This window comes from Alternaria hordeiaustralica, assembly GCF_023758085.1.
Source record: "Alternaria hordeiaustralica strain BMP 2776 chromosome Unknown scaffold_8, whole genome shotgun sequence".
Classification (NCBI taxonomy): Eukaryota; Fungi; Ascomycota; class Dothideomycetes; order Pleosporales; family Pleosporaceae; genus Alternaria; species Alternaria hordeiaustralica.
Genome location: NW_026056780.1, coordinates 797,644 through 821,427, shown reverse-complemented (window position 1 = coordinate 821,427; position 23,784 = coordinate 797,644). Strand labels below are relative to the sequence as shown.

At 53.5% G+C, this 23,784-nt stretch overlaps 8 protein-coding genes and 1 non-coding gene across 9 annotated transcripts; 4 read left to right on the top strand and 5 right to left on the bottom strand.

The window, feature by feature from the left end:
- Nucleotides 1-119: 119 nt before the first annotated feature.
- RPD3 (histone deacetylase) lies at nt 120-2,004 on the bottom strand (the record flags this gene model as incomplete). The annotated part of the gene is made up of 2 exons (XM_049387728.1): nt 120-1,760; nt 1,813-2,004. 2 exons carry the CDS (start codon nt 2,002-2,004, stop codon nt 120-122), a joined length of 1,833 nt encoding a protein of 610 aa, XP_049244706.1.
- Nucleotides 2,005-2,437: 433 nt separating this feature from the next.
- On the top strand, nt 2,438-3,567 carry RPN11 (multicatalytic endopeptidase; the record flags this gene model as incomplete). The annotated part of the gene is made up of 3 exons (XM_049387727.1): nt 2,438-2,757; nt 2,831-3,366; nt 3,419-3,567. 3 exons carry the CDS (start codon nt 2,438-2,440, stop codon nt 3,565-3,567), a joined length of 1,005 nt encoding a protein of 334 aa, XP_049244705.1.
- Nucleotides 3,568-5,009: 1,442 nt separating this feature from the next.
- J4E84_005128 (uncharacterized protein) lies at nt 5,010-7,924 on the bottom strand (the record flags this gene model as incomplete). The annotated part of the gene is made up of 2 exons (XM_049387726.1): nt 5,010-7,472; nt 7,523-7,924. 2 exons carry the CDS (start codon nt 7,922-7,924, stop codon nt 5,010-5,012), a joined length of 2,865 nt encoding a protein of 954 aa, XP_049244704.1.
- Nucleotides 7,925-8,402: 478 nt separating this feature from the next.
- J4E84_005127 (uncharacterized protein) lies at nt 8,403-12,836 on the top strand (the record flags this gene model as incomplete). The annotated part of the gene is made up of 2 exons (XM_049387725.1): nt 8,403-8,611; nt 9,038-12,836. The coding sequence occupies 2 exons, from the start codon at nt 8,403-8,405 to the stop codon at nt 12,834-12,836; spliced, it is 4,008 nt and encodes a 1,335-aa protein (XP_049244703.1).
- Nucleotides 12,837-15,534: 2,698 nt separating this feature from the next.
- RPS21 (40S ribosomal protein S21) lies at nt 15,535-15,901 on the bottom strand (the record flags this gene model as incomplete). The annotated part of the gene is made up of 2 exons (XM_049387724.1): nt 15,535-15,744; nt 15,854-15,901. 2 exons carry the CDS (start codon nt 15,899-15,901, stop codon nt 15,535-15,537), a joined length of 258 nt encoding a protein of 85 aa, XP_049244702.1.
- An 887-nt stretch (nt 15,902-16,788) lies between these two features.
- J4E84_005125 lies at nt 16,789-16,876 on the bottom strand. Its single transcript has one exon. It is a non-coding gene; the product is annotated as a tRNA-Gly (tRNA).
- A 2,010-nt stretch (nt 16,877-18,886) lies between these two features.
- Nucleotides 18,887-20,014, bottom strand: J4E84_005124 (uncharacterized protein; the record flags this gene model as incomplete). The annotated part of the gene is made up of 1 exon (XM_049387723.1): nt 18,887-20,014. The coding sequence occupies one exon, from the start codon at nt 20,012-20,014 to the stop codon at nt 18,887-18,889; it is 1,128 nt and encodes a 375-aa protein (XP_049244701.1).
- Nucleotides 20,015-20,331: 317 nt separating this feature from the next.
- On the top strand, nt 20,332-21,861 carry J4E84_005123 (uncharacterized protein; the record flags this gene model as incomplete). Its single annotated transcript, XM_049387722.1, has 1 exon — nt 20,332-21,861. One exon carries the CDS (start codon nt 20,332-20,334, stop codon nt 21,859-21,861), a length of 1,530 nt encoding a protein of 509 aa, XP_049244700.1.
- A 349-nt stretch (nt 21,862-22,210) lies between these two features.
- Nucleotides 22,211-23,665, top strand: J4E84_005122 (uncharacterized protein; the record flags this gene model as incomplete). Its single annotated transcript, XM_049387721.1, has 1 exon — nt 22,211-23,665. One exon carries the CDS (start codon nt 22,211-22,213, stop codon nt 23,663-23,665), a length of 1,455 nt encoding a protein of 484 aa, XP_049244699.1.
- Nucleotides 23,666-23,784: the final 119 nt, after the last annotated feature.

The following is a 23,784-nucleotide window of genomic DNA, read 5'->3' as shown; positions in this document are numbered from 1 at the left end:
TATTTCCCATCACACCAGAACACCGACCCCGCTACCCGTCGTCAAGAAGTGACCCAGAAAATAGTGCGATGAAAGTACAAACGCCTCGCAAATGCAGCAAAGAACCGCCGTTTGGGTGCTTAGTCCTTCGCGACCTCTGTGCGGACCTCGCCCTTGACGTTTTCGGAGTCGCGTTCTGCGTCACCCTCTTCTTTGGCTGCGGCGATCTCTTCTTTGTTGTCATTCTCTTCCATGTCGACGTCTGCTGTGGGGGCTGAAGTAGGTGCCATGGTTGTTGTTGCTGCCGCGGCTGGTGGGGATTCGGGTGGGGTTACGACACCAGCGGGCGATTGTGAGCGCGTTGAGCCAGCGGCTGGTGCAGTCGCAGCAGGCGCCGCGTCCATGTCGATGTCGCCATCTTCGTCGGCTTCTTGCTCGCCAGCGGCCGGGGTTGTTGTGCGCGACTTGGCGACTGCGGATGCTTGCCGTGTGGATACGGCGCTTTCACCATTGGTCTCCATGCGGTCCAACTCATCCTCTGGAGCAGCGTTGGGGTTCGGGAAGTCGGTGATGTGTCGCCTCTTCTTGGTGCCGGGCTGCTCGCGCACTCCGAGGCTGTTTTTGTAATCCTCGTCATCGCTCGCGTCGTAGAGCTCGCCGTCGTGCTCTATTTGCTGGTCGCGCTGACGCTGTGTCATGCGCACATCCTTGTTCTCGTCGGCATCGAGATCATCGTCTTCATCTTCAGCATCTGAGTCCGTAGCGCGAGTCAGACCCGCAGGCACATCAGGAATGTTGGTGAAGGCTTCAACCGATGGCTTTCCGGTTCTCCGAATATTGTCGATGACGGCTGATTTGATCTTGTGCAGGTAGTCGTGAGAGTTGGCGTTCTCCATGTTAGAAGGACGGACGTCCAGTTCGTAGTCGGGAGCGAAGTATTCGTAGTAGTCGTTGAAAGGCAGCTGCTTGGACATCTTGGTGGAGACGAGCTCTCCCGTCTCGTAGGCCCAAGTTCGCGCTACGTTTCTCATGGTGTATCCACCTCCTCCCAGTACGATGACTGGCACGCCGAAGCTCTTGACGTACTTGACACAATTGGCGTGGCCGTCCATGCTCAGGTTGAAGCAACCAAGCCTGTCCCCGGAGAGACTGTCACCACCGCATTGTAGGACAATAGCCTCTGGGCCGTAGTATGTCATGACCGCCTCGATGACGGGCTCGAAGATGTTGCGATAGGTCTCGTCGGTGATGCCGTCGCGAAGAGGAAAGTTGACTGAGTAGTTCTTGCCGCTGCCGACACCGATGTCGCGCAGCTCACCGGTACCGGGGAAGTACTCGCCGTACTTGTGGAAAGAGACGGTCATGACGCGATCCGTCGTGTAGAAGGCTTCCTCGACACCATCTCCGTGGTGGACGTCGATGTCGATGTACAGCACGCGCTGCTTGTATCGGAGTAGCTCGATAATTCCCAAGACAATGTCGTTGACGTAACAGAAACCACTGGCTTCGCTCTTCTTCGCGTGATGCAGTCCTCCCGCCCAGTTTACAGCGACATCGCATTTTCCTCGGTTCAAGCGCGCAGCGCCCTCCATGGTGCCGCCAGCGCTGATACCGCAGAACTCAAATAGACCGTCAAAGACTGGGCAATCGTCTCCGACGTTGTATTTGCTCTGCTCACGTGTAAAGCTCTCCATGTTATCGGGCGTTACTTTGTGAAGGAACTCGATGTATTCGTCGGTGTGGAACTGCGTCATCTCGTATTTGGATGCGGGCTTAGCGCGCTGCCTGTATGTTAGCACAGATCCATGGAGAGTTGACGTCGGATCCACCTACGTAAATCTCCATTTTGGTGTACAGTCCGTAGTTCATGATCAAGCTGTGCGCCATGCGTATGCGGTGGGGCTTCATGGGATGTCCGGCTACATAGGCGTAGTTGCCGACGTCGGAGTCGTAGAAGTATGCGACCTTCTTTGGCTGCGAGGCGACGCCATTGCTCAAAGACGAGGAGCCCGTCGTGGGTTCCATAGCGGTGGTCATATCTTTGGTGGCTGCGCACAGCTATGCGACTGGGAGGATGTGTGATGATATTATCGTGATAAATGTGATAAAGTTGGACTGGATGTTGCGGGCGACGGCGACTACAGCATGCAGGGTGTTCGAGTATCAGCAATCAAGGAAAGGTGGAGGGGCGTGGCAGAGAGATGGCGGGAGCTTGAACAAAGACCCTCGCGCGCCATTACCATGAGAGCTGCGACAGGGCCCCCCTGTCTAGTGCCGGTTCCGGAACAACCGAATCGCCGCATGCAGTCGCGCAGTTACGTGAGAGAGCTCCGAGCATCAACAGCTTCATCATCGCCGCCGCCTTACCCAGCAACACTTCGTCCACACCCGAATACCCTCACCTTATCGCCATATACCCCGCCTGCAGTAATCAAAGAACCATCGCCAGTACGCCACCATGGATCGGTTAACTAGAATGCTCGCCGCCGCTCAAGGTGGCATGGGCGGTATGGGAGGGCCCCAGGGCGACACCAACCTGATCGATAACTCCGAAACCGTCTACATTTCCTCCCTGGCGCTGCTCAAGATGCTGCGGCACGGTCGCGCAGGTGTACCCATGGAAGTCATGGGTCTGATGCTGGGCGAGTTTGTGGATGACTACACAGTACGAGTGGTGGATGTGTTTGCCATGCCGCAGTCAGGAACGGGTGTGTCCGTCGAGGCCGTAGACCCCGTCTTCCAAACCAAGATGATGGACATGTTGAGGCAAACAGGAAGGTACGCAATCGCTGAGTCGGCGCTCGAAGCCGCCACCGCTCCCAACACACGCATCCGTCGCTGACAAACACAGGCAAGAGACCGTCGTCGGCTGGTATCACTCACATCCTGGTTTCGGCTGCTGGCTGTCCTCGGTCGATATCAACACCCAGCAGTCGTTCGAGCAGCTCACACCCCGCGCCGTCGCCGTCGTCGTCGACCCCATCCAGTCGGTCAAGGGCAAAGTCGTCATCGATGCCTTCCGCCTCATCAACCCGCAAGCCCTCATGATGGGCCACGAGCCCCGCCAGACAACCTCCAACGTCGGTCACCTCAACAAGCCATCGATTCAGGCGCTTATCCACGGCCTCAACCGCCACTACTACTCCATCGGCATCAACTACCGCAAGACTGCGCTGGAGGAGAACATGCTGATGAACCTGCACAAGCACGTATGGACAGAGGCGCTGCTCATGGACGACTTCAAGGGCGAGGGCGAGCGGAATACCGACAGGCTGCAGAAGCTCGTCACACTGGCAGACGGCTACGAGAAGCGAGTGAAGGAGGAGACGGAGTTAACCAAGGACCAACTAAAGACGCGATACGTCGGAAAGGTCGACCCCAAGAAGCGTACGTCTCACTTACCACCTCGAACCAATTACATACTAACAACACCCTACAGACATCTCAGACGTCGGCCAGCAGCTCATCGAAGACAACATTGTCTCCGTCTCACGGCAGATGATCGACAAGGAAGCCTCGGTACCAAAGTCCAACTCGCGGCAAAACGGCCAGTCAAGCGGCGGCGACGATATGGAGATGGAGGAGTAGGATCGCATACCCGTGGTCTGGCTTGGAGGAAGCATGTACACTGGCATGAGCTGCAGAATATCGCACTCAAAAGAGGCATATACGATACAGTAATGCATAGACTACGTATGAGAACAACGACATTACACAAACACGATTCCACTCACGGTGACCGTTACTTTGCCGATTTGAGAACAGCTACACGAATGGGTTATAGCTCTTCTAAGCCTGAGTCTAGTAATCCTGGACAACGACAGAGGCAAAGGAGTCGCTCGCTCATTCATTACGGGTTGTTCAGCACATCAGTCCTCCGAGACAGCATTGAGACGTAGAACCTTGTATTAGGTTCGCAGTGGCATGGAAAACATCTACGCTCAAGTTACATCATATACACTTGGACAGGGAATATGCTCGACGTTTTTCTCTTCTCCAGATCGTTCGAACACACGCAAGTTGTACGTCATGTTTCTCGCTGAAGCCGAAGCAGCGGTTGCGCGTCAGATGTCGTTCATCTATGATTTCAGACTTCGGTCACGATGGAAGCTGCGGAACAGAATAGATGTCCAGGGGCTGGGTTCCATCGTCGGCGTTTCGGGGAAAGGTTCGAAGGATTCTAAGGATTCTTGTTTGTGAGTGAGGCGAAGAGCGCAAATGAGGGGAAGAGTTCTGATGGTTAGGTCGATTGCCGTGTCTTTACATTCGCAGAGTCGTGATGCGGATTGTAGACCTCTGTCCATTATTTATCACCATCATCCATCACAACACCTTGTTCCGCACTCATTGAATTCAAACGTATGTCATTTTGATACCTTCTATATTTTTTCGTGGCCAAAAAGCAAAAAGCAAAACACCAGCCCACGCTGATCCATATCCCATTAACCCGTAAAATTCATTTCTCGTACGCCCCTTCTTCGAAGAACCGCGACACGACAATGCGTCGGTATTCGTCGCAACAAAACCCTTGGGGGTTACTTTCGTCTTTCTGCTCATCCATCCATCCACCGTAGCGATCTTTGGTATATAAAACAACAAAATTTGCCGCCCACTCGAGCCCGCCATCCATCAGCCATAGGTTTCGTCGCCCGTAACACGTATTTTGTGAGAAATGGTAGTGTCGATCCCAGTATTACATTTTGTTTGTTTCAAGCAACTCCGGTAAGGAAAGGTGAAGGGTAGATTGGTTCCATGGAATAACACAGCGAAATGGGTTTGGGGGTTGCAAGAAGTTCGGGTCCATTACTTTGAAAGTCTTGAGAGGAGGTAAGGTGGCTAGTCCAGATCCCAGGGGGGTAATAGCACAACATCTGCACTCCTGAAAGAGTGCGTTTCTAATGACCGTCTTCCAGCCATATAAGTGTGCATCCGGGTGGTTTCCTTTATTCCTGTCCTGTTCCTATCATGGTAATTTTGAAGCTTGCTGTCTATCCAGCGAGCTCCACTCAGAAGTACGATGACCTGCCAGACTAAGGATGGCCATGCGGTTTCCCTGACGTGTCTTCTGTATTCGACCCATTCTGGCCAGTAGTAGAGCGGATCTTCTTTGCGTTCTCGTCGTCTGAACTTGAGTGGCTGCTGCTTCCGTCTTCGAAGCCAATGGTTCCATCCTTGGATTCGCGGCGTAGCCTATCAGCCTTGTCCTTGAGGTAGGCGGCCTGCTCGGCGGCCCTCTGGGCACGGATTTGTTTCTTCCACATTGCGGCGTAGTGTCCGTTGCGATCGAGCAGCTCCTCGTGAGTGCCTCGTTCCTGGACCTTGCCCTTGTGCAAGACGAGGATCTGGTCAGCGTGGGTGATGGTACTAAGACGATGAGCGATGATGAGCATAGTGCGGCCCTTGGCCAATGTCGTAAAAGCCTCCTGGATGTGCTGCTCTGTCTCCGTGTCAAGAGCGGCAGTGGCTTCGTCAAGCATGATGATACGCGGATTCTTCAGAATCGTGCGGGCGATGGCCACGCGCTGCTTCTCACCTCCAGAAAGTCGCAGGCCGCGGTCACCAACCTTGGTCTCATACTTGTCCGGAAATGTCATGATCTTGTCATGGATACTGGCAGCTCTGCATGCCTCGTGCACTTGTTCGTCGGTTGCCTCTGGGTTTGCATACTTGAGATTGTACATGAGTGTCTCATTGAAGAGCACAGTGTCTTGGGGTACGACACCAATGTGGCTGCGCACCGAGTCGATGGTGAGATCTTCCACATCGTGACCATCGACCTGGATGCTACCAGACATGGTGTTGTAGAATCGGTAGAGCAGACGGAAGACGGTCGATTTACCTCCACCGGATTCACCGACAAACGCAGTGGTCGTGCCTGGCTCGCAGTAAAAGTCGAGACCGGTGAGCGCTGGCTTGCGCTGGTCATAGGCAAAGTGTACATCCTGGAAGCGAAGATTACCCTCACAAGAAGCAAGAGGTTTGGCATCCTCCTTGTCGACTACGGTGGGTTGCTCTTTGAACAGCTCAAGCATTCGCTCCGAGTTGATCATCGCAGACTGGATCATCCTGTAAAAGGTGCCGAAGAAGTTGAGAGGACTTTGCAGTTGGCTCATATACGTGAGAAGCGTCACAAATTTGCCGACGTCGAGGACTCCAACTGCGATCTGGTATGCTGCGATGAAGCACGTAACGAGGAGTCCAATCATAAAGACCATGTTCTGTGTGATGTTCATGATGTTCAGCGATATCATGACCTTGTACTCAGCGTTCTGATACTTCTTAACAGCTTCACGGTAGCGGTTGAACTCGTACGCTTCGGCGTTGAAATACTTGACCGTCTCGTATGACACCATGGAGTCGTTCTTGACTGCATCTTCTTCTCTGTCGGCGTTGACCATTTCGCGGCGAATCTCAGCGCGCCACTGCGCCATGCGGATAGTCAGATAGATGTACCAAAATGTAACGATGGCGATGACGAGCGCGTAGTAAGCATCGAACCTGATGAGGAAATAGGCGATGGCTACGCCTAGATCGATGAGCATGGGAACAACCGAAAAGGTCACCTGCTCGAGGAACGTGTTGATGGAGCTGCCCTTTCCTAGAGCGGACAGGACCTCTCCCGTCTTCTTGCCGAGGTGGAAGTCGAGACTAAGGCTGTGCACGTGCTCGAATGCCGCAACGGACAGCTCGCGATACGAGTATTGGGAAACGGGGATCCACAGGGCAGATCGCGCCGCACCCAGCAATCCGTTGCTGCCCTGCAGAAAACGGAAGCCGATGTACAACATAATGGCGGTCCACGGATTTCCGCGCTCGCGGTCGTTGAGGCGCTTCACGATTTCACCCGTGAGGTCCGGGACCAAAACGTTAACGACGCGTTGGCCTAGGACGAGCATGAAACATGCGATGACGACCAGCTGCAGCTTGCGATCTTTCGAAGGCCAGAGGTAGGGGAAAAAGACGTGGTAGCCTTTGATGTATTCCCACCAGCTGCGCGCGGGTGCGCCAGTGGGCCTGCTCCAGGCGGGCGGTGCACCCTCGGTGTGCTGGTGTTTGCCACCGGTCGGGTGTACTGAGCCATATGAGCCGTTCGCGTGACCGTTTTCCGCATGACCGTTTTGTTCGGCGCTACCGAGCAAAGAGGTATTTTCGGATGGACTGCCCGATTCTTGGCGGGATTTGCGCTGTGGGACTATGACGAATAGTACGTAGAAGGCGATGAGTGCGAGGAGCAGCACGATGCGTAGGAGGTCCATGGCCACCTCTGCGGCTTCCCACTCGGTCATTCCAAATCGCAATCGCTTGGCGGGAGTGCCTACGGTGGGCTCCTTGTGCGGATGCGTGTAAATGGAGAAGGAAAGGGCTACCAGTACTATTTCTAGCACGGTTGCCAGACTCCATGTTGCCAGATGCGCCTCGGTCGGAGACGGCTTCGAGTCGAGGAGGGAGATGACGAAGAGACAGTAGACGAAGAAGGCGCCAACGAGGTAGATCTGGGAAAGTTAGCCATGGATGGAATCTGAAGTTTGTTGCTGTTACATACCACTGCGGCTTTGCCCACCCACCAGTGCTGCTCCGCCTCGGCCAGGGCATGCGCAACAACGACGACGGAATTGCCGACAAAGGTGAATGCCGTGGCGAGCGACACCCATTCGAAGACGCGCTTCTGGGTCTGGGTGACATCATCGTGGACGAGCTTCTTGACGAAGTTGCGGGTGGGATCGGTGGCCGGGAGCGGCTTTCCTCCAGGGCCGGTTGTGGTAGGTTTGGCGATATTAGTATTAGATTTAGAGGCGGCAATGCTGCGGACGGTGAAGGCAGCGAGAAAGAAGACGAGCATAACGATGGGGTAGGCATATTGCAGCACGGCGATGGTGGTGCGCACAGGGCCGGCGTAGGCCCATCGCTCGCGGTCGTGGTCGTCCATGTGGTGCGGCCCAGCCATGCTGTTGCTCTCTCTCCACGGATCTGTGAGGCCCGGCAGCGAGACTCACGGGTGGCAGAGACGGGCGGGGAGGAGATAGGAAAGGGAAGGAGGGAGTGTCGGTGGTGGAAGAGAAACGCGGTGACATGTTGCACCTGGGCACACTGAGACGGTGCCATGGGCGAGAGCTAGCTAGCACGAGTAGACTTGTGGCGCACATGCAGCAGGCATTAGCCCTGTCCGTGCGCGCCGATGATGGATTTCATCCAGACCTCGCTGTGACCCCGGCCTGCAGCAGCTCCCAGCACGGTACAGCTCCCAGGCACACGGGGCGAGTCGTGTCCTGCAGCCGCCTGCAGCTCGTCACACCAGCGTCGACTCGACCGGACGCGATTCTGCCATTACTGGACCTGCGATTTACGTCGATTTACTGGCACGACTGCACTTCATTCAATACCGTATTGCCCCGTCTCTGGCATGAGGCGAACTTGACGCTCAGATGACTGAAAACCGTCGCACGTCAGCCGTCTCGTCGCCCAAGATCCCCCCGGCGCCGCCATTGCCACTGCCCAAGCAAAAGTCACGCTCCTACTTTGAGCGTTTTGTTGCGCAGCCCTTGACCACGGCCTATGGATCCCGCCCACCCAGCGTGCATCAACATGGCTACGAGGGCGGTCCTCCGAACCCTCTAGTGCCGAAACTTGCCGGGTACGTTTCTTTCGTACATGCTCGATACTCCGTCGCCGTATGCGGCAACCGACTGCTGCTTCTCTTACTGCTTCTCCTATTGGCTGCGTCTTCCACCATTCTCATCCACACTCCCACATTTCCTCCACACTTCCCTCTGCATCTGTTGTTGACGTTTGCGTGGCTCTTTCCCTGATGCCGCGCTCCTTCCCTGCTGCCTCACTCACCTGTCTCCCTCCTTCCCTGCCACTCACCTGTCTTACCCTGCCTCGCTCCTTCCCTGTCACTCACATCCGTCACTCACTTCCGCCACTCACCTCCTGCCATGTATCTTGACATACCTCCAACGTGCCTTCCCCGTCTCTGCACTCACTTTCAACCACTCTGACCCTCCTGCACCTGCACCTGCACTCACTCTCAACCACTGCACGCACTCACATCCGTCAGCATCCGCACGGGCTACTCCCAAGATGCAAGCCATAAGACAGGCCTCGACATCTCTGCCCTCGACATCAACCGTGAACGCACCCATGCCGTCCTCGCTGGCAAGGAGATCCTGAAAACCGTCCGCGTCCAAGATGCCAAGATTGTCGACGAGACCAACCTGCGGGCTGCAGTCCTCAATTATGCCGATTCTCATGCCCGACAGCGCGAGGGCTTGGGCATACACGACGTAAAGTGGTCCCATGGCCAGTTCAGCTCCCACATCGCCACTGCCGCTGCAAATGGCAAAGTCATACTGTACGACCTGAACCGCGCAAGCGTCGAGCTCACCAGGCTGCACGAGCATACGCGTCAGGTACACAAACTGGCCTTCAACCCCCACCAGGGCCATCTGCTGCTGTCTGCTAGCCATGACAACACTGTCCGTCTGTGGGACTTGCGCGACATGCGTAGGGATGTTACCGTCTGCCGCAGTCGGGATCATTACGCTGGCATGAATGGCGGTATCCGTGACGTCCAGTGGTCGCCTACCGATGCCGTAGAGTTCGCTTTCGGCACGGACAACGGAACCATACAGCGATGGGATTTCCGCCATAACAAGGGGCCCAAGCAGAAGATTACAGCTCACGACCAGCGCATCTGCACCTCCATCGACTGGCACCCAGACGGTAAGCACCTGCTCAGTGCTGGCGTGGATCGAACCGTCAAGGTCTGGGACTTCTCCGTCACTGGACGCCGCCAGAAAGCTGCGTACGTCTTACACACACCGTTTCCGGTATACCAAGCTCGATGGAGGCCGCCATACTGGTCTGACGAGTACCACGAAAAGGGTGCCTACCAATGCACACAGCTGGCCACGTCTTACGACAAAGAACACTCTGTCATTCATGTATGGGACTTCCGTCGTCCGTTCCTACCATTTCGGGAGATCAACAAGTTTCCCAGCGCACCTTCCGACATGCTCTGGCACTCGCGTGACACTTTGTGGACTGTGGGTAGAGAGGGCGTTTTCCAGCAGAACGATGTCCATCATGCTCCCAAAACTGTAGATCGGCGCAATCTGCAGGCTTTTGGGGTATCGCCAAGTGGGGAGGTTGCTGCTGTTGCACAAAAAAGACCTCGGCAGCCATCTTCAACAGGCCTAGCTTACACTGACGATACGTACCTTGGTGACCCGCGTGCCAGACGACACAGCCCTGAGAAGGGCAGTCTCAGAAGTTCAGCAGATGACAGTCTAGATGATAGTTTTCTAACATCGTCAATGAAGCGACATCATGGCCGCACTGCTAGCAACAGGTCGACCAAATCGTTCAGTAGTACCCCGCCATCTGACATTGCCCCCAAAGTCATGTTCCTCAGTGACTCCATGGTTGCACATAGCGAGTCATTCAGGCCGAACCAGGTCGCCATACGAGGCATACTGCCAGGCGCGGCCAATCCTCAGATCTTCGAGTATCTTGCACAGAAATACAAGACCATACCTCTTTCTGACCCACCCGACTTGGACTCTTTTCTTCGACTGGAGAGGGCGTTTGAGCAAAACGCTGAGTACGCGCAGCGCGCCGCCTTCTATAGGCTTGCGCAAACATGGAGGGTCGTTGGTGCGTCCATTACCATGGCGACACGACGCCGAGCAGAGTTACACAGACAACAAAGAAGGTTGCGACCGCAGAACACCGCGCTACCGTCCGGACAGACACACCAAGCAACATCCGCGCACATGGAGGCACATGACAAGCGCATGGCGATCCCTCCAAATCCTGCAGTGCGTGCCATCTTGAGCACGCTAGAGAAGCCAACATCACCATCCCGATCGCCCAGCGTGCGAGAGAGCACTTCTAATATTGCGACCCCTCTTGCTCGTCCAGTCATCACCCAAACCGTCGATAATGCTGAAAGGCCAGGCCTGCTCGATATTGATCAGGCGGACATTGATCAGCTTCCACCCGCTGTTACTGGACCGCCTGTCGATGCAAGTAGGACGCTCGCGCCGCCAAGGACGTTCAGTGGACCACAATGGTATCACTCGGGAGACGACATCGATGAACGACGTGCCTTGGTCGGCAGCTATCGTGCATCCCCACGGATCCCACTGAGCCTCGCACCGAGCGGCACACAAGCCGGACGCACCATCGAGCCTCATCCACTGGAGCGACACGACTCTGGTGAAAGCTTTACAATGTTCTCTGCGTCATCGGACTCTCAAAAGGGTAATTCTGTGCCGAGCTCGTTCGCGAGTACCAACTCACAACTAGGCCCTGGGCATTCTCTATCGGAAGATTGGCAGTCTGTCCAGGAACAATCTAGCTTTGGGAAACCGAGAAACGCTGGAGATCAAGAGCTGAGCAAAAGCATCTCGATATCTCCAACGACCATGCCCGTCGGCAAGAGCTTTCCTCGTGCAGACCAAGGGTACACACAGAAAGTGGCCCGCAGTGCTTCGAACAATGCGGATGAATTTGGCAGTGGAGAGAAAGCTGTTCGGGATATGGAACATTTACGGCGGAACAACCAATTACTCCGTCATGATAGCTCTGATTCTGAAGCGCTCACAAGCATCTCGTCGTCATCCTACGAATTCAGCACTGAGATGGAAGCCAGTGGGACTATTGTACCCGACGTGTTTGAGGATGTGAGGTCGCCTCATGTTCTCAAGCCACCAGCGTCCCTGCCACATGCCTCCGGAAGTGCGCCTCCTGTACTTGATCCAACAGTAGAAGAAGGATTGTTGCTGTCAGACTTTGAAGCTGTGCATATCGACGCCGAGGCCGGCTGTCCCTACTCCGTCATTGGGCTGCTGAATCATCTCCTAGAGTACCACACCGAAGCGTCGGATGCACAGTTTGCCTCAGTCCTCATTCTGCTTTTAGCCCCGCTGTTGCCACAGACTCATGGCCCTTCTGATACTCCAGATGTGCACATAGGCGATGTATTGAACGTCTTCAGCGACACGTTTGTAGCACTAGGACTGACTCAAGCGCAAGCAAAAGCAATACTATCGACACAGCTAAGCCAGCTGATAGCTACCGGTATCAATCCCTACCAAGCGGAGTCTATTCTTTCCGCCTATCATTTCCGGCTACATTCCTTGTCATTGTTTAACTCCGCGGCCTCGCTCCGCCGCCTAGCGTACCCGACATATCCTGCTGTCTACGAGCAAGCGCTGAAAGAAACGCAGGTTGGGCTTTTGTGCCTAAGCTGCAAGTCACCAATCAACAACCCTAGAGATAAGATGCAATGCGAGTCCTGCAAGCGAACGCAGGCACCCTGTCCGATTTGCTGGGGCAAATACCCGGCTTTCGAATCGATCACCGCGAAGAAGAAATCGAAAGCGAAGTCGCGGCCATCATTCAAGGATAGAGGACACAGAAGGCAGCGATCGTCTCTCACGTCCAATCCAGACCATGCCGGCGATCAAGTCGCAGACGGTCCATCACCGACTGTTCCAGCCAAATGGTCGTCACCTGCAGCCACGCTCTGGACATGGTGTCCATTGTGTGGTCATGGAGGACATTCAAACTGTCTGTCGACCTGGTTTGCCGATCCGACACTATCAGACGGCGCATGTCCGACCGAAGGCTGTCTCTGCGACTGTGTCCAAGGCAAACGCCGCGACACAAAGATCGAAGAGATGCTCCTCAAGAAAGCAGAGAAGGACCGATCGAAGGTCGTACGAAAAGGCGATGATTGGAAGGTAAAGGAAAGCCGCGCGGTGTCGGCAGTCCGGAATGCTGCCCTCGACACGATACCAGATCAACAATCACGACCAAATTCTGGCACCACAACACCGACTCGTAGATGAAACAAAGGCTACTTCCGGAGCAATCAATATCAAGCAATACGCGCATCGATACTTCCCGGGCCGTCGCAAGTCTCGACCACAGCAATTCGGCCCGAAACGAATCACTCACTTTGCAGACCCATGCACTTAATACCAGGCACGGCAACCCTTCGAGTCCGATCCTGACATCACCACACGTCCAACCACAACCCTTTCCGAACGAATTTCTCACATCGGATCCGCATCTCAATTTTCGCAATACGTCGGTGTACATGGCAAAATGGAGCTGCCCGCATACATGCATAATCACACCGCTTGTATGCGCGCCAAGCATCGTTGTAAGACAATGAAAAGCCCGCACACCCTCGATAAAGTCGCGCAGCCCGCCCGCTTCCCCGGGATGCGGGACGCTGACTTGATTGAAGCGTGGGTCTGCCACGTGTAATTCGTGGGTAGCGAGGCGGGAATTTATAGGCGTGATGCTGCATGTGGTAGTAAGTGTTTTCGGTACTTTTGCGCGCAGATGGTCGGTCGGGATCGCGGGAGCGATGGCATGTGGGAGGTGGGAAGGCGGTGGGGGTGCTGTATGCATGTCGTTTTTGCGATGATGCGCGATGACGAGTTCATGGGATGTTCTGAGAGTGTAAGACGATATTAATCATTGTTAAGCTGCTACTATTATACCACCATCATGATATCGTACTCGGGTTCAACCTTGGAAACTTCCGCCCGACCGCCCCGTCTGCCGGCACATGGAAAGGGTACCTTTTCCAGTACGTGTACAAGGTATCCACACTCGGAACGGAAGTAAGCAGCATGTAGACTAGCGCTGCTGCAGCCTTACCGTTGTCATCACGCGGCTTTTGACTGTGGATCGCTTACACCCATCCATATGATGATCTATTGCATACACAGTAACTTCTCGTGTGAGAAAAACAAAGAAAGTGTGAGGTCGAGACCTTCTTCGGTTGTCGCGTGCGTGGTAAATGTTTAGTAAATGCCTTGATGATCAGAGGTCGTGATAGGTCGCGAATTACAAACGGGCGCGTCATTGCATATTGAGATACATACACGTGCTTGTTTGATAATGGTGGCTTGAGTTGAGCTCCTAGCTTGTATACAATCCATGGCAGTCTGTCCCGTGTGAAGGGAAGTAAGGTAACGTCGTGATCAGAAAGGTTGATAAATTCTTTCTACGTCCAGCATCTGTCAATTGGTTCAGGTAGCACCAAGATACCTAATCAGTAGACGATGTGTAAACCGTACAACCTCACGACTCCACCATACCTGGGTACCACCACTTCGCATGAGCTGAAAGGTACGTACCCTACACATGTACCTCACGCCTCACACCACTCCCTCCCATGTCCGCGTGTACGCCCCCCAGCCCCCAGCCTACGCTGATCGGTCTGTCGCTCGCTCACTGGCATTCCCATGATCGGTGTTCCCACCTGTGCATCCGCAGCGGGAGAGTACCGCAACCAGCACCTACATTACCGCATTCCCCACGATCCCAGTGATTTCACCTACATGACGACATTTGTTGAGGAACATTTACTGCGAGTAAGATTGTAGACTGTAGATTGCAGGGGTTGTATGGACGCAAGACTACAGCGACGGTGTATTGGTGGCTATGGATAAATATGGCGATACTAACAAGAATGGAGCATATTCGGTCGCATCTGTAACCGCTGTGCAGTGTACAGGCTGATGCTGCAAGATGATGGGATGTTGAGAGATTGTGAATCTGGTACGGATGACGTCGTTGGGTATTTTTGGTTGTACGTAGGTGTCTAGACTTCGACTGTTGTACGCGCTTTGGGTTACACAATACTCGCGACCGCAACGTCGGGTTTGTGATTAGCATGTCATAGGCGGATGCTGTCCGCGGGGTCATGGGGGTTTAGCGAGGTGTGGTGGGCTGATTCCGCGGGTTGGGCCAGAACGTAGCGACGAGACTTGTTGCATGCAGCGTATGCTCGATGCTGGGACTCAAGCAGAGCGGCGTCATTGCGCATGCTGTGTAGAAGTGTATGTGTTCGCGATGTCCAAATCCGTACCTGTGCTGTCAACGGCGTACAGCTTCCTCGCGTTCAACAGCATCCCCCATGCGTGAGACTATGCGCCCAAACTTGACAGTCTCCCTCCGATGCCGCTTTGGTAGTCTCCATGCGGGTATCGTACGTCTGTCGCATATCATGGGTATTGATAAGGTTGCAAGGCAATGTGGTGCGTTGGGTGGCTGTTTGGGCAGCAACGGTACGACCGATGTACGAAGCGCGTGCGTTTTGACGTGTTTCGATCCATGTACCTAGCAGGACGCGTGGTCAGTTTAGACAGAAGAAACCCATGCAGTACTCGACTCAAGAGCACTTCCTCCTCTACTGCTGTTGTATCTTGCCTGTGGATTAGTAGGGCGACATCGCGACAATGCGCCATCTTGGTTCCGAGGTCTCACTCAGCCCGACGGTATACATCACAATTGGTTGTCAGACGTGACAGGGTTTGTGAATTTGATGGTATTCATGTCTCAACCGGTTCCATTCCTCGTGATATCGTTGATCCGCGGGAGAAAGGAAATGAAGGCCTAAGTCGCCGTGAAATGCATGCCTGCGCCCTCGAGGGGCTATTCAGATCCCGAATTCCTGTTCCCAGTCAGCTCCGTCCAGCCACCCGACATGGTATCGTGTGCATACCTCAACTCCATATCCCCAACCCTTTACCGGCTTGCGCTCCAGACAGACTTGAGGAAGCCGTCCTTCTGTGCGAGCCTGTTGAAGCTGTCGTCGGCCTCGCCCATAGCGCGGACGAAACCGCAGATGGCGTAGGCCTGGTTGTCGCCGGTGTAGCGGCCGTTCTCGTCAACCTTGCCAACGCTGAGCTGGACAGAGGCGTGGTCCTTGGCCCTGATGATGCGTCCGGTGGCCGACTTGGAGGTATTAGTATCGCGTTTCGGGTCAGGTAGGTGGTGGTCGGTAACTTACGCACTGTGGTGTGTTAGCAGACATTCGTTACTACGTGACATGGGCTTGGCTTACTTTGCGGGGGACGTAAAGGTCGACGAGCTCTCCGCGTTCGTTCTCCATTTTGATTGATGTGTGGGTGGGAGTCGGGTTGGGTTGTGTGGCTGCGGTGGTGGTCGATGTCGTCGGCGTCAATGTTGCGGCTCGCTGAATTTCGAGTGTCGCTTAGCACTGGTGGTGTGGCGCTAGCGTCGAATGTGGGTTAGCGCGGGTCTCTATCAACTGAGCACATGTGCAGTGTCCCTCATGGGCGACCATCACTGTCACAAGTAGAACCTCGCCTTTGCGAATTCGACAATTTGTTTGCATCAGTTGATGCAAGCAGATGGTCTTTTCACGTGGCGGAATTGCGGGCGAACGATGGAATGCGGCGACCTTCATCTACCTGCGTTCACTCAGCGAGCGGGACAACCTAGGAAGCTTACAGATCGCCATGTACCTGCCTGTCTCAATGCTATATCGCATCGATATGCTCATGATAATCTCGCCGAAGTATATAGCTCAGTCGAAAATCCGGTTATATAGACCTAGTGATTCATTTTGCACTCCTCATTTCCCAGTCTAACAGCGAGACAAAAGGGTCAAAGCATACACGTATTGTGCTATGCTGCCAGTTCCAACTTTGCTAATGCATCTCTGTAATCGCTTCCCCGTTGTGTAGTGTTCGTGAACTTAACAAAAACGATACGCGCGGAAGAGCCTCCAAGTCCGCCATGTCCATGTCCCTATACTCAAGCAGCCCCAACCCAATGCTCTACCAACTCCAAAAAGAATGTGGCGTAGTTCAATGCATTGGTCAGACATCGAACAAGTCTTGATATGTCCATAGGGATGGCAGGACGTGTGCACAGACGCATATGTCCAAAGTGTCCCAACCCTCCCCAAACTCAACCACCACCCTCCCCAAAGCTCTACAACCACCACAACGACGTGCACAACGGCAAAAAGAATGCATCGGCCGGGAATCGAACCCGGGGCTAGCCGAAACTGTCCTGTGATGGATGGCAACGGCTAATTTTACCACTAAACCACCGATGCTGGTGATCTGAGCGAAGTTGTTTCGCTTGATGGAAGTTCGAGCAAAAGATAACACTATATTGCCATCAACGACAACGTCTCGGCGAGTGGATGGACTGATCGTGTTGTTGAGTTGGGAAAGATGGGGTGGAGTTAGACAGCGTTGAACGGAGTGGGGTTCTGCAGATCTAGACCATGCGAACTATCATCTACCGTGTTCTGTTGGCCGAAAGATCTCGGCGAACATGCAGTGTTACCTGCATACTACACACTCGGCGACTCTATTTGTTGCATTACGGCGTACCGCAAAACATCTATCAGGGGCTGGCAAAGGCGGAGCAGACTGGGGCGGGAACCTTACTGCACGATGGCGAGAAAAGGCCATTGCTAAAGACCATGAGTTACTTTGAGCTTTGCGCTAGTAACTGACAACTTTGGCTCCATGATACAGTGGTTGGGTGGCTGCTGTTGCGACATCCCAAAGGTTGTGGTTGTGAGGTTGGGAAGTGCAGCGCGCGGGCAGGCGGACGGCGGGCGTCCTGCCACACCAAAGCTTCCAAGGTCGTAAGGCTCGACATCAACGATGTTGTGTGTTAGCGAGGGGCAGATGAACACAAGGATGGGATATATATGTGATATGTATGATTTATAATGAGATGAATTCCAAGAGTACGCTGATGCAATGCAAACGCCTTTGAGCGTAGCGTATCATAAACCAAAACATGCCTCGTGGTATGCACCAATGCCGTTCAATCGTAGAAAATGTGTGTTTCTTCCAGTCTAGACCTGTCAATCAAAATCAACGCTCATGCAATAACGCCGCGCTCCCTGCGTAAAAACACCTCATGATAGATCCATCCCCGGAAATCCTGATTGTCCAACGATTGCGACCATGGGTTGCGGTGTCGCCCTCCTCGCTAACGCAGCAGTGAATTTGTCGGAGCGCATCAAACAGCGAATGCGACATGTTTCTCCTGGATAGAACCGATATTTGTTGTTTGTTTCGAGGACGAAGTTGATGGTGGCATGCCGTAAGCCCGCACCTGTGCGCCCAAGATTTGTCGGTCGACCCCTCTTTCTACGCTGCGCGTGAGCTTTTCGAGGCCTGTTCTGAGAGGCCCGCCGACAGGCCGTTGTTGGTTTGGCTCCTTGGATTTCGACGATTTTTGGGGTCTTGTGGCGGGAGTTTCTGGTTGTATAACAGCCGCTTCTGGTTGTATAACAGCCGCTTCTGGTTTTGTGACCATGGCTTGTGATTCCGCAAACGCTGAAGCTTCTGGTTGGGCGTTTTGGACGCGCTTTTTGGGGTAGGGAGTGAGTGCTCGGCACAACATATTGGTAAGTCGTGATGGTGATTATCGATTGATAGAAATGCTGCTATGTTGGAAGTGCACGATGTTCAAGTGCGCTGATTGTAATGGTGTTTTGTAAGTGGCAAGCATGGCATCGCGTCCATGGTGGTTTTATACATTAGTGGCCCGATTAGATTCATTTTGCTGTACGCGTATTCGCAAACTGTATTCACCGACAATTACAGCACATCTTGCGAGGCATTGCTGCGGTTTCGCGATGTTGGCGCGGAAGGTGGCTGAAGGGATTCGTAACCTCGTACAAACAGCCAATCGGAGGAGTGCGCTCGGATGTGTCGATCTCCCTCCACCAAAACCGGTGGCGATCTTGGGGCACTGCATCTCGGGCAGCGTTCACTGCTGACTTCAGGTCTCCCACTGCGGATGGTAATTGAGAAGCCTTGCGTTGGCTTAGTAGACAGAAGACATGATGCCGCGTTTATCGGTTATGAACCTACAGATCTCCCCGCCAGCCCATGAAGCTGTCTAGCTACTGGTAGCCGCAGCGTGGACTGAGCAGCAGGCCTACGCGTACCGGATGAGCGTATGGTCATATGATGGGTCTCGAGGGTCTCGAGCACGATCATACTCAGGCCAAGCTCTTGCCAGGTCACCGCTGACGTAGTCCCACTCCGACCTAATCTCCGTTAGTGATGCCCGTCGCAATAGCCAACACACAAACTTACATGAATATCAAATCCAGCTGCACTTTGACTTTCCGCGCTTGAACCTTGACGACCCTCGAGGCTACGTCCTCGAAGAACGGAGGTAGACAGATTGCTAGTGTTATGTTCTGCAGATGCGGAAAGCGCGATCTTCGCGCTCCCAGGTTGACGAGTTGCGATAGACACTGCGCTTCGTCCGAGTGCATGAGGTTCCTCTCGTAGGGATTGAGGTTTCCCGTCGCAACGATGTGGCGAAGATAAAGTGTGCGTAGCGATGTAGGTAGACATGAGGGACCGAGTGCGAGACTCCGTAGTTTCGCTTCTTGCATGGGTTTATGCAAACAGATTGTGTCCAATCTGAGCTTCTCGAGCCGCGAATCCTTGATTATGTCCCTTACATCAACATGCCCGCTCACGGCCTCATCCTCTTCGATTATGAAGCCGTCGTTCGGATGATTATATTCAAAAGTGAGTTCGCGAAGAGTTGTCTCGAAGCTGTGCTTGAAAGCGCGGATCAGGTAGCGGAAAGCGGTGCCATCCAATACATCGCGTATGCTGCCTTCGTAATTGCTATGCAATTTTAAACGTCTCAAGTTGAGAAACACTGCCGCAAAGACCTGTATTTCTTCGTCACCAAGCCCCCATTGGAGCGTATGATCAGTGAAGGAGATATCCAAAGTATCAAGCGTGTTGTTTTCGAATTCCCAGTCGTCGAAATGTTCGTCGGGAATCTCGCCAGCGGTAACACCCGAGAGGCGTAATGTCTTCAAGGTTTGCAACTTCAAAACTGGTATGATCTCGGATAGCGTGCCAGACACAATGTTCAAATCCAACTCTTGCAGGTTGGGTACATTCAAGATGAAGTTCCGTAACCGATTACCAAGGTCATCATACCGCATCGCGTAGACGGCCCGAACGTATAGCAACAAATCAGGTCGGTTTTGAAAGGTCTGCAATAAGTCGTCCCCGTTATCTCTTGAAAGGATCAAAGAACGATAGATATACGGCTCTGTGATGCGACAAAACTTGCGTGAAACCAGCGATAGGTTGAGGAGATCGTCATAGTTTGATGTATGCCTGTTCGGCAGGGGATTGACGACTTCGGACACTACATGATCGAGTAGTTCTTCTGAAAGGCGCTCCATGACGGGAAGGGTGCGCAGGCAAAACAGATGTGACGGGTGGCGTTGTGCTTCAGCGATGCCTCAAATGTGTCGGCCGTCAATGAAGAGGCAAAGGGCGGCCACCGCCGGAGCGCTGCAGCTGGCTGATTCAGCACGCCTAGCGTTCAGCCCTATGGAGATAGCCCTGAAGGACCAACAGCGGACCACGAGCCGACTCACTTCAACTGACCGGGAAATTTCCCTCCGCTCATTTTTGTGTCAGTCCGGTTCCCTCAACTCCACCCAGACAGCTGCAATATCTACCCGATTGCTTACCCATATGCGACAGCTGCCGCACAATGGCGATCGTCAACGAGCGCGACTTCCCTCCACTTCCATCACCAAATGCAACGCGCCGACGCGCCGCTGAGCGTGTAGTCGAAACCGATGCCGCAGAACCACCTACAACCAAACCGCTTCCGACATTGAGTGATCTCCCCACTGAGCTTATCTTGCAGATAATCAACTACTTTCCCGGCATGGACATTGAAGACTTCCAGCTTCCTACGCTCCTCAGTCTGGCATTGACTAGTCGGCGTTTCTATAACGTTGTCATCGACAAGATCTACTCTAAATACGATAGCCATTTCTGCGAGCCCTACCTTTTCCTCCGTACCATGATAGAGGCTCCGCGGCTCACAAAATATGTCCACAATGTGGAGATCCAACTCGGCACGTACAGTAATCAGCGCTACCATGCGACAGCGAGCGACAAGAAATCCATCAAGGAGGGATTGCGTGCGCTTGGTACATCGGACTGGAAAGAGTGGGCAGCCAGGTGCAACGGAACTCACCTCAATGACTACGCGCCACAGAAGCACGCGCTACAAAACGCGATATTGTTGCATGCACCAAAGATTAAACATCTCGGCGTTCGAGGAATCGCAAAGGAGAACTTGCGATATCCTTCCTGGATCGATCTCATTAGCAGGGCCGCGACAGGTCATCTCTCTTCACAAGCCCACCGCTTCGAAAAGCTACAATCGATCAGCGTTGAGGCAGGTTCGTTAGGTTTGAGCGAGGTCGCACCTCTTTTCCGGCTACAATCGTTGCGAAAGCTGCATTTGTGCCAAACTTACCTTTATGGATATCGCCAAGATGATGCAGAAGGCGTACACAGATTACAACGTCTGATCCCAAAAGCGTGCAACGATCTAGAGGAGCTCGATCTGGAGAGCACTTACTACACACCGTCGTTGCTGGAAGTATTGGTCTCCTCGTCGCGGTGCTTGAAGAGCATCAAGTACGAGACCGAGTCTGAACTTCACCTGGCAGAGCGGCCACCGCAAAACGGACAGCGGTACAAAACGCTGTCTGAAGTCTTACTCTGCCAGAAGGCATCACTTGAGACTCTTTGGGTTTGTTGCGATCCAATCACCGAGGATGATACAAAGCGCAGCGTCCATCTCCGTGACAACCTCAAAGACTTTGCTTCGCTAAAACATCTCAGCTGTCCACTAGGCATGCTTTTGAACCACGATACCGACAACTTTGTTAAACGATTGCCATCCTCGCTGCTGACGTTTCGAACGCCAGTCCGGAATCACACCGAGGACCAACAGTGCCTGGAGGCCCTGAGAGACGTGGTAACCTCTTATCGGGAACATGTACCTGATTTGGAAGAGGTTCGGGCGGTTGCTCCAGAGGCTGCAACATGGTTCACATATGATTGGGAGCCTCTTGTGAAGCTCTATTCGACTGAAACAGGCATCAGCTTCGTGGTAGAACCTGGAGACACTGATGACGATGTCTTCGAGGACTGGGATGGTGATGAGACAGACTCGTCGCAATCCTCAGATGAGGTTGATCTGTACAGCGACGAGGAATGATGTACTAGTATTGCTCACGATTTCACGATACCGGCCTTTTCTGAGAGTCATTCTGGCTTGTCTACATGGACAGCTGCAGACTCAGAAGGCCTATGATTATACAAATGCCTAAAAAAATGTAACGCATTGCACAACCAATTTTTCAGCGGGTTCCAAATTGTGATGGCCGATGCCGGTCGGTACCAAAATGTGTCCTCACCCAAGGCAGCAGCTTTGCGCAGGCCACATCTCAAGCGCAAACTTCGCAACGTCGCCACTAACACAATGACATAAAACAATATCATCGCAGCCTCTTCCGCAATAGCTGCAGATATTGTACACTCTCTTCCTCGTCCTATCGCAACGAAAGATGTCTTCCGCCGAAGGCGACCCTGGGCCGCCAGTCAAATACGCGCACGCAGCACCCAAAGGAGAAGAGCTGGAGCAATGGAAAACTTCGATACTCGCCATGATCGACAAGCGGGTTGATCTATACCCACGGATCCGGCATCCCATACGCACTTCATTCGATCGCCTTCTCAGAGCCCTGGCTGCTTTCTTTCGCAAGATCCCCGCAACCTTGTACGGACTTCTCTTCGTGGAAAGAGCTGGGCGGATAGCCGGAGCCACCAGTGGTGCCCAAGATCAACAGCTTAGTGACCCTGTGCAGCGAGTTGTTGTAGCTGCTGAGTGGGTCGGTCATATCCCCGAGCTCGTTGAGAACATCCTACGTTTTGCGGATCCTGCCACTCAGATTCGTTCGGCATGGAACACTTCTTTCGCCTGGAGGCAAACCGCTGCTGGTGTCATTGCCAGATCCCAAGGCCCAGATTCATTTCAGGGCACTCGTCCCTACGGTGCCGTAGAAGAGTGGCAAGCCAGGCCTACTGAGTTTGCCCTCGCTGGTCGGAATCCAACCATTGAAGAGATGCAAAACCTTCAACGCGATGTTGCCTTATCTCTCGCAACTATACGGCGACGTCCGGGTACAGGCGCCCTTAACAAAGGAATCCGTGTGCCCATATTTCCAACCCGAATAACATGCTCAACCCTACTTCCCCGCTCTACGGTCGATTCATACAACGAACTAAGAGCCTGCTCCATGCTTCGTAACCACACTTGTGCTGCCGGCGTACAAGGCTGGCATGAATTCACTCAGCTGAGAATCAACCCTTATCTTTCAGCTGTGTTTCAAGGCATCGTGTTGACCGATAGAGGTACACTGGAAATCAAGCTCAGGCCGCAAAGTCATGTGGATAATTTGTTGTTTCCGTGCGCGAAGCCTCCGGCTCTACGAGACGTAGTTTGGTCAATGCAGCTATCACAGCCCCCGTGTAAGGTAGTGGATGTGTCCGTCCAAGTGCCGTACTGGTGTTTCGATGGATGGAAGACTTACCCCAGCGGAGATCCGGTTGATTGTAGTCACGAGGCTACATATGACGGCGTCCAACAAATTGAGAAAATATCCAACAACGACGGTGTCACATGCGGTCAGATCATTGAGGTACTCGAGAGTCGTACGATCGCTTGCTTGCTTCATTGGCAAGCTTGCGCTGCCAAGTTGCGAACAGAAGTCGAGACTATGGAGGAGTTCACGGATTTGTGGTGTCTATCGGGAGCGCCTAAGTTCGTGCTTCGACTAGGACAGGATACAACAAACGGTAGCGAATCCTGGAAGCAAGCGGACAGACATCGCCCGCTGGTAGCTTCTTCAGTCATCGAGCGTCAGCTTGAATGGCTGCCAATGGATTTGGTCCGGGTCGAGGAGTACACAGAGATTCGCGACGGAAAGATTTATCACTACCCCGCCGATCTTGAGCACTGACGTCATCATGGCCCCTTCCTCGCCCTGAGTGTAACAACTTGCGTCTGCTGTGCATCTACACGAGGCAACCTGAGCTAAATTAGGCCTCACATGAAGGTCCTCTAGATGTTCCGTACGAT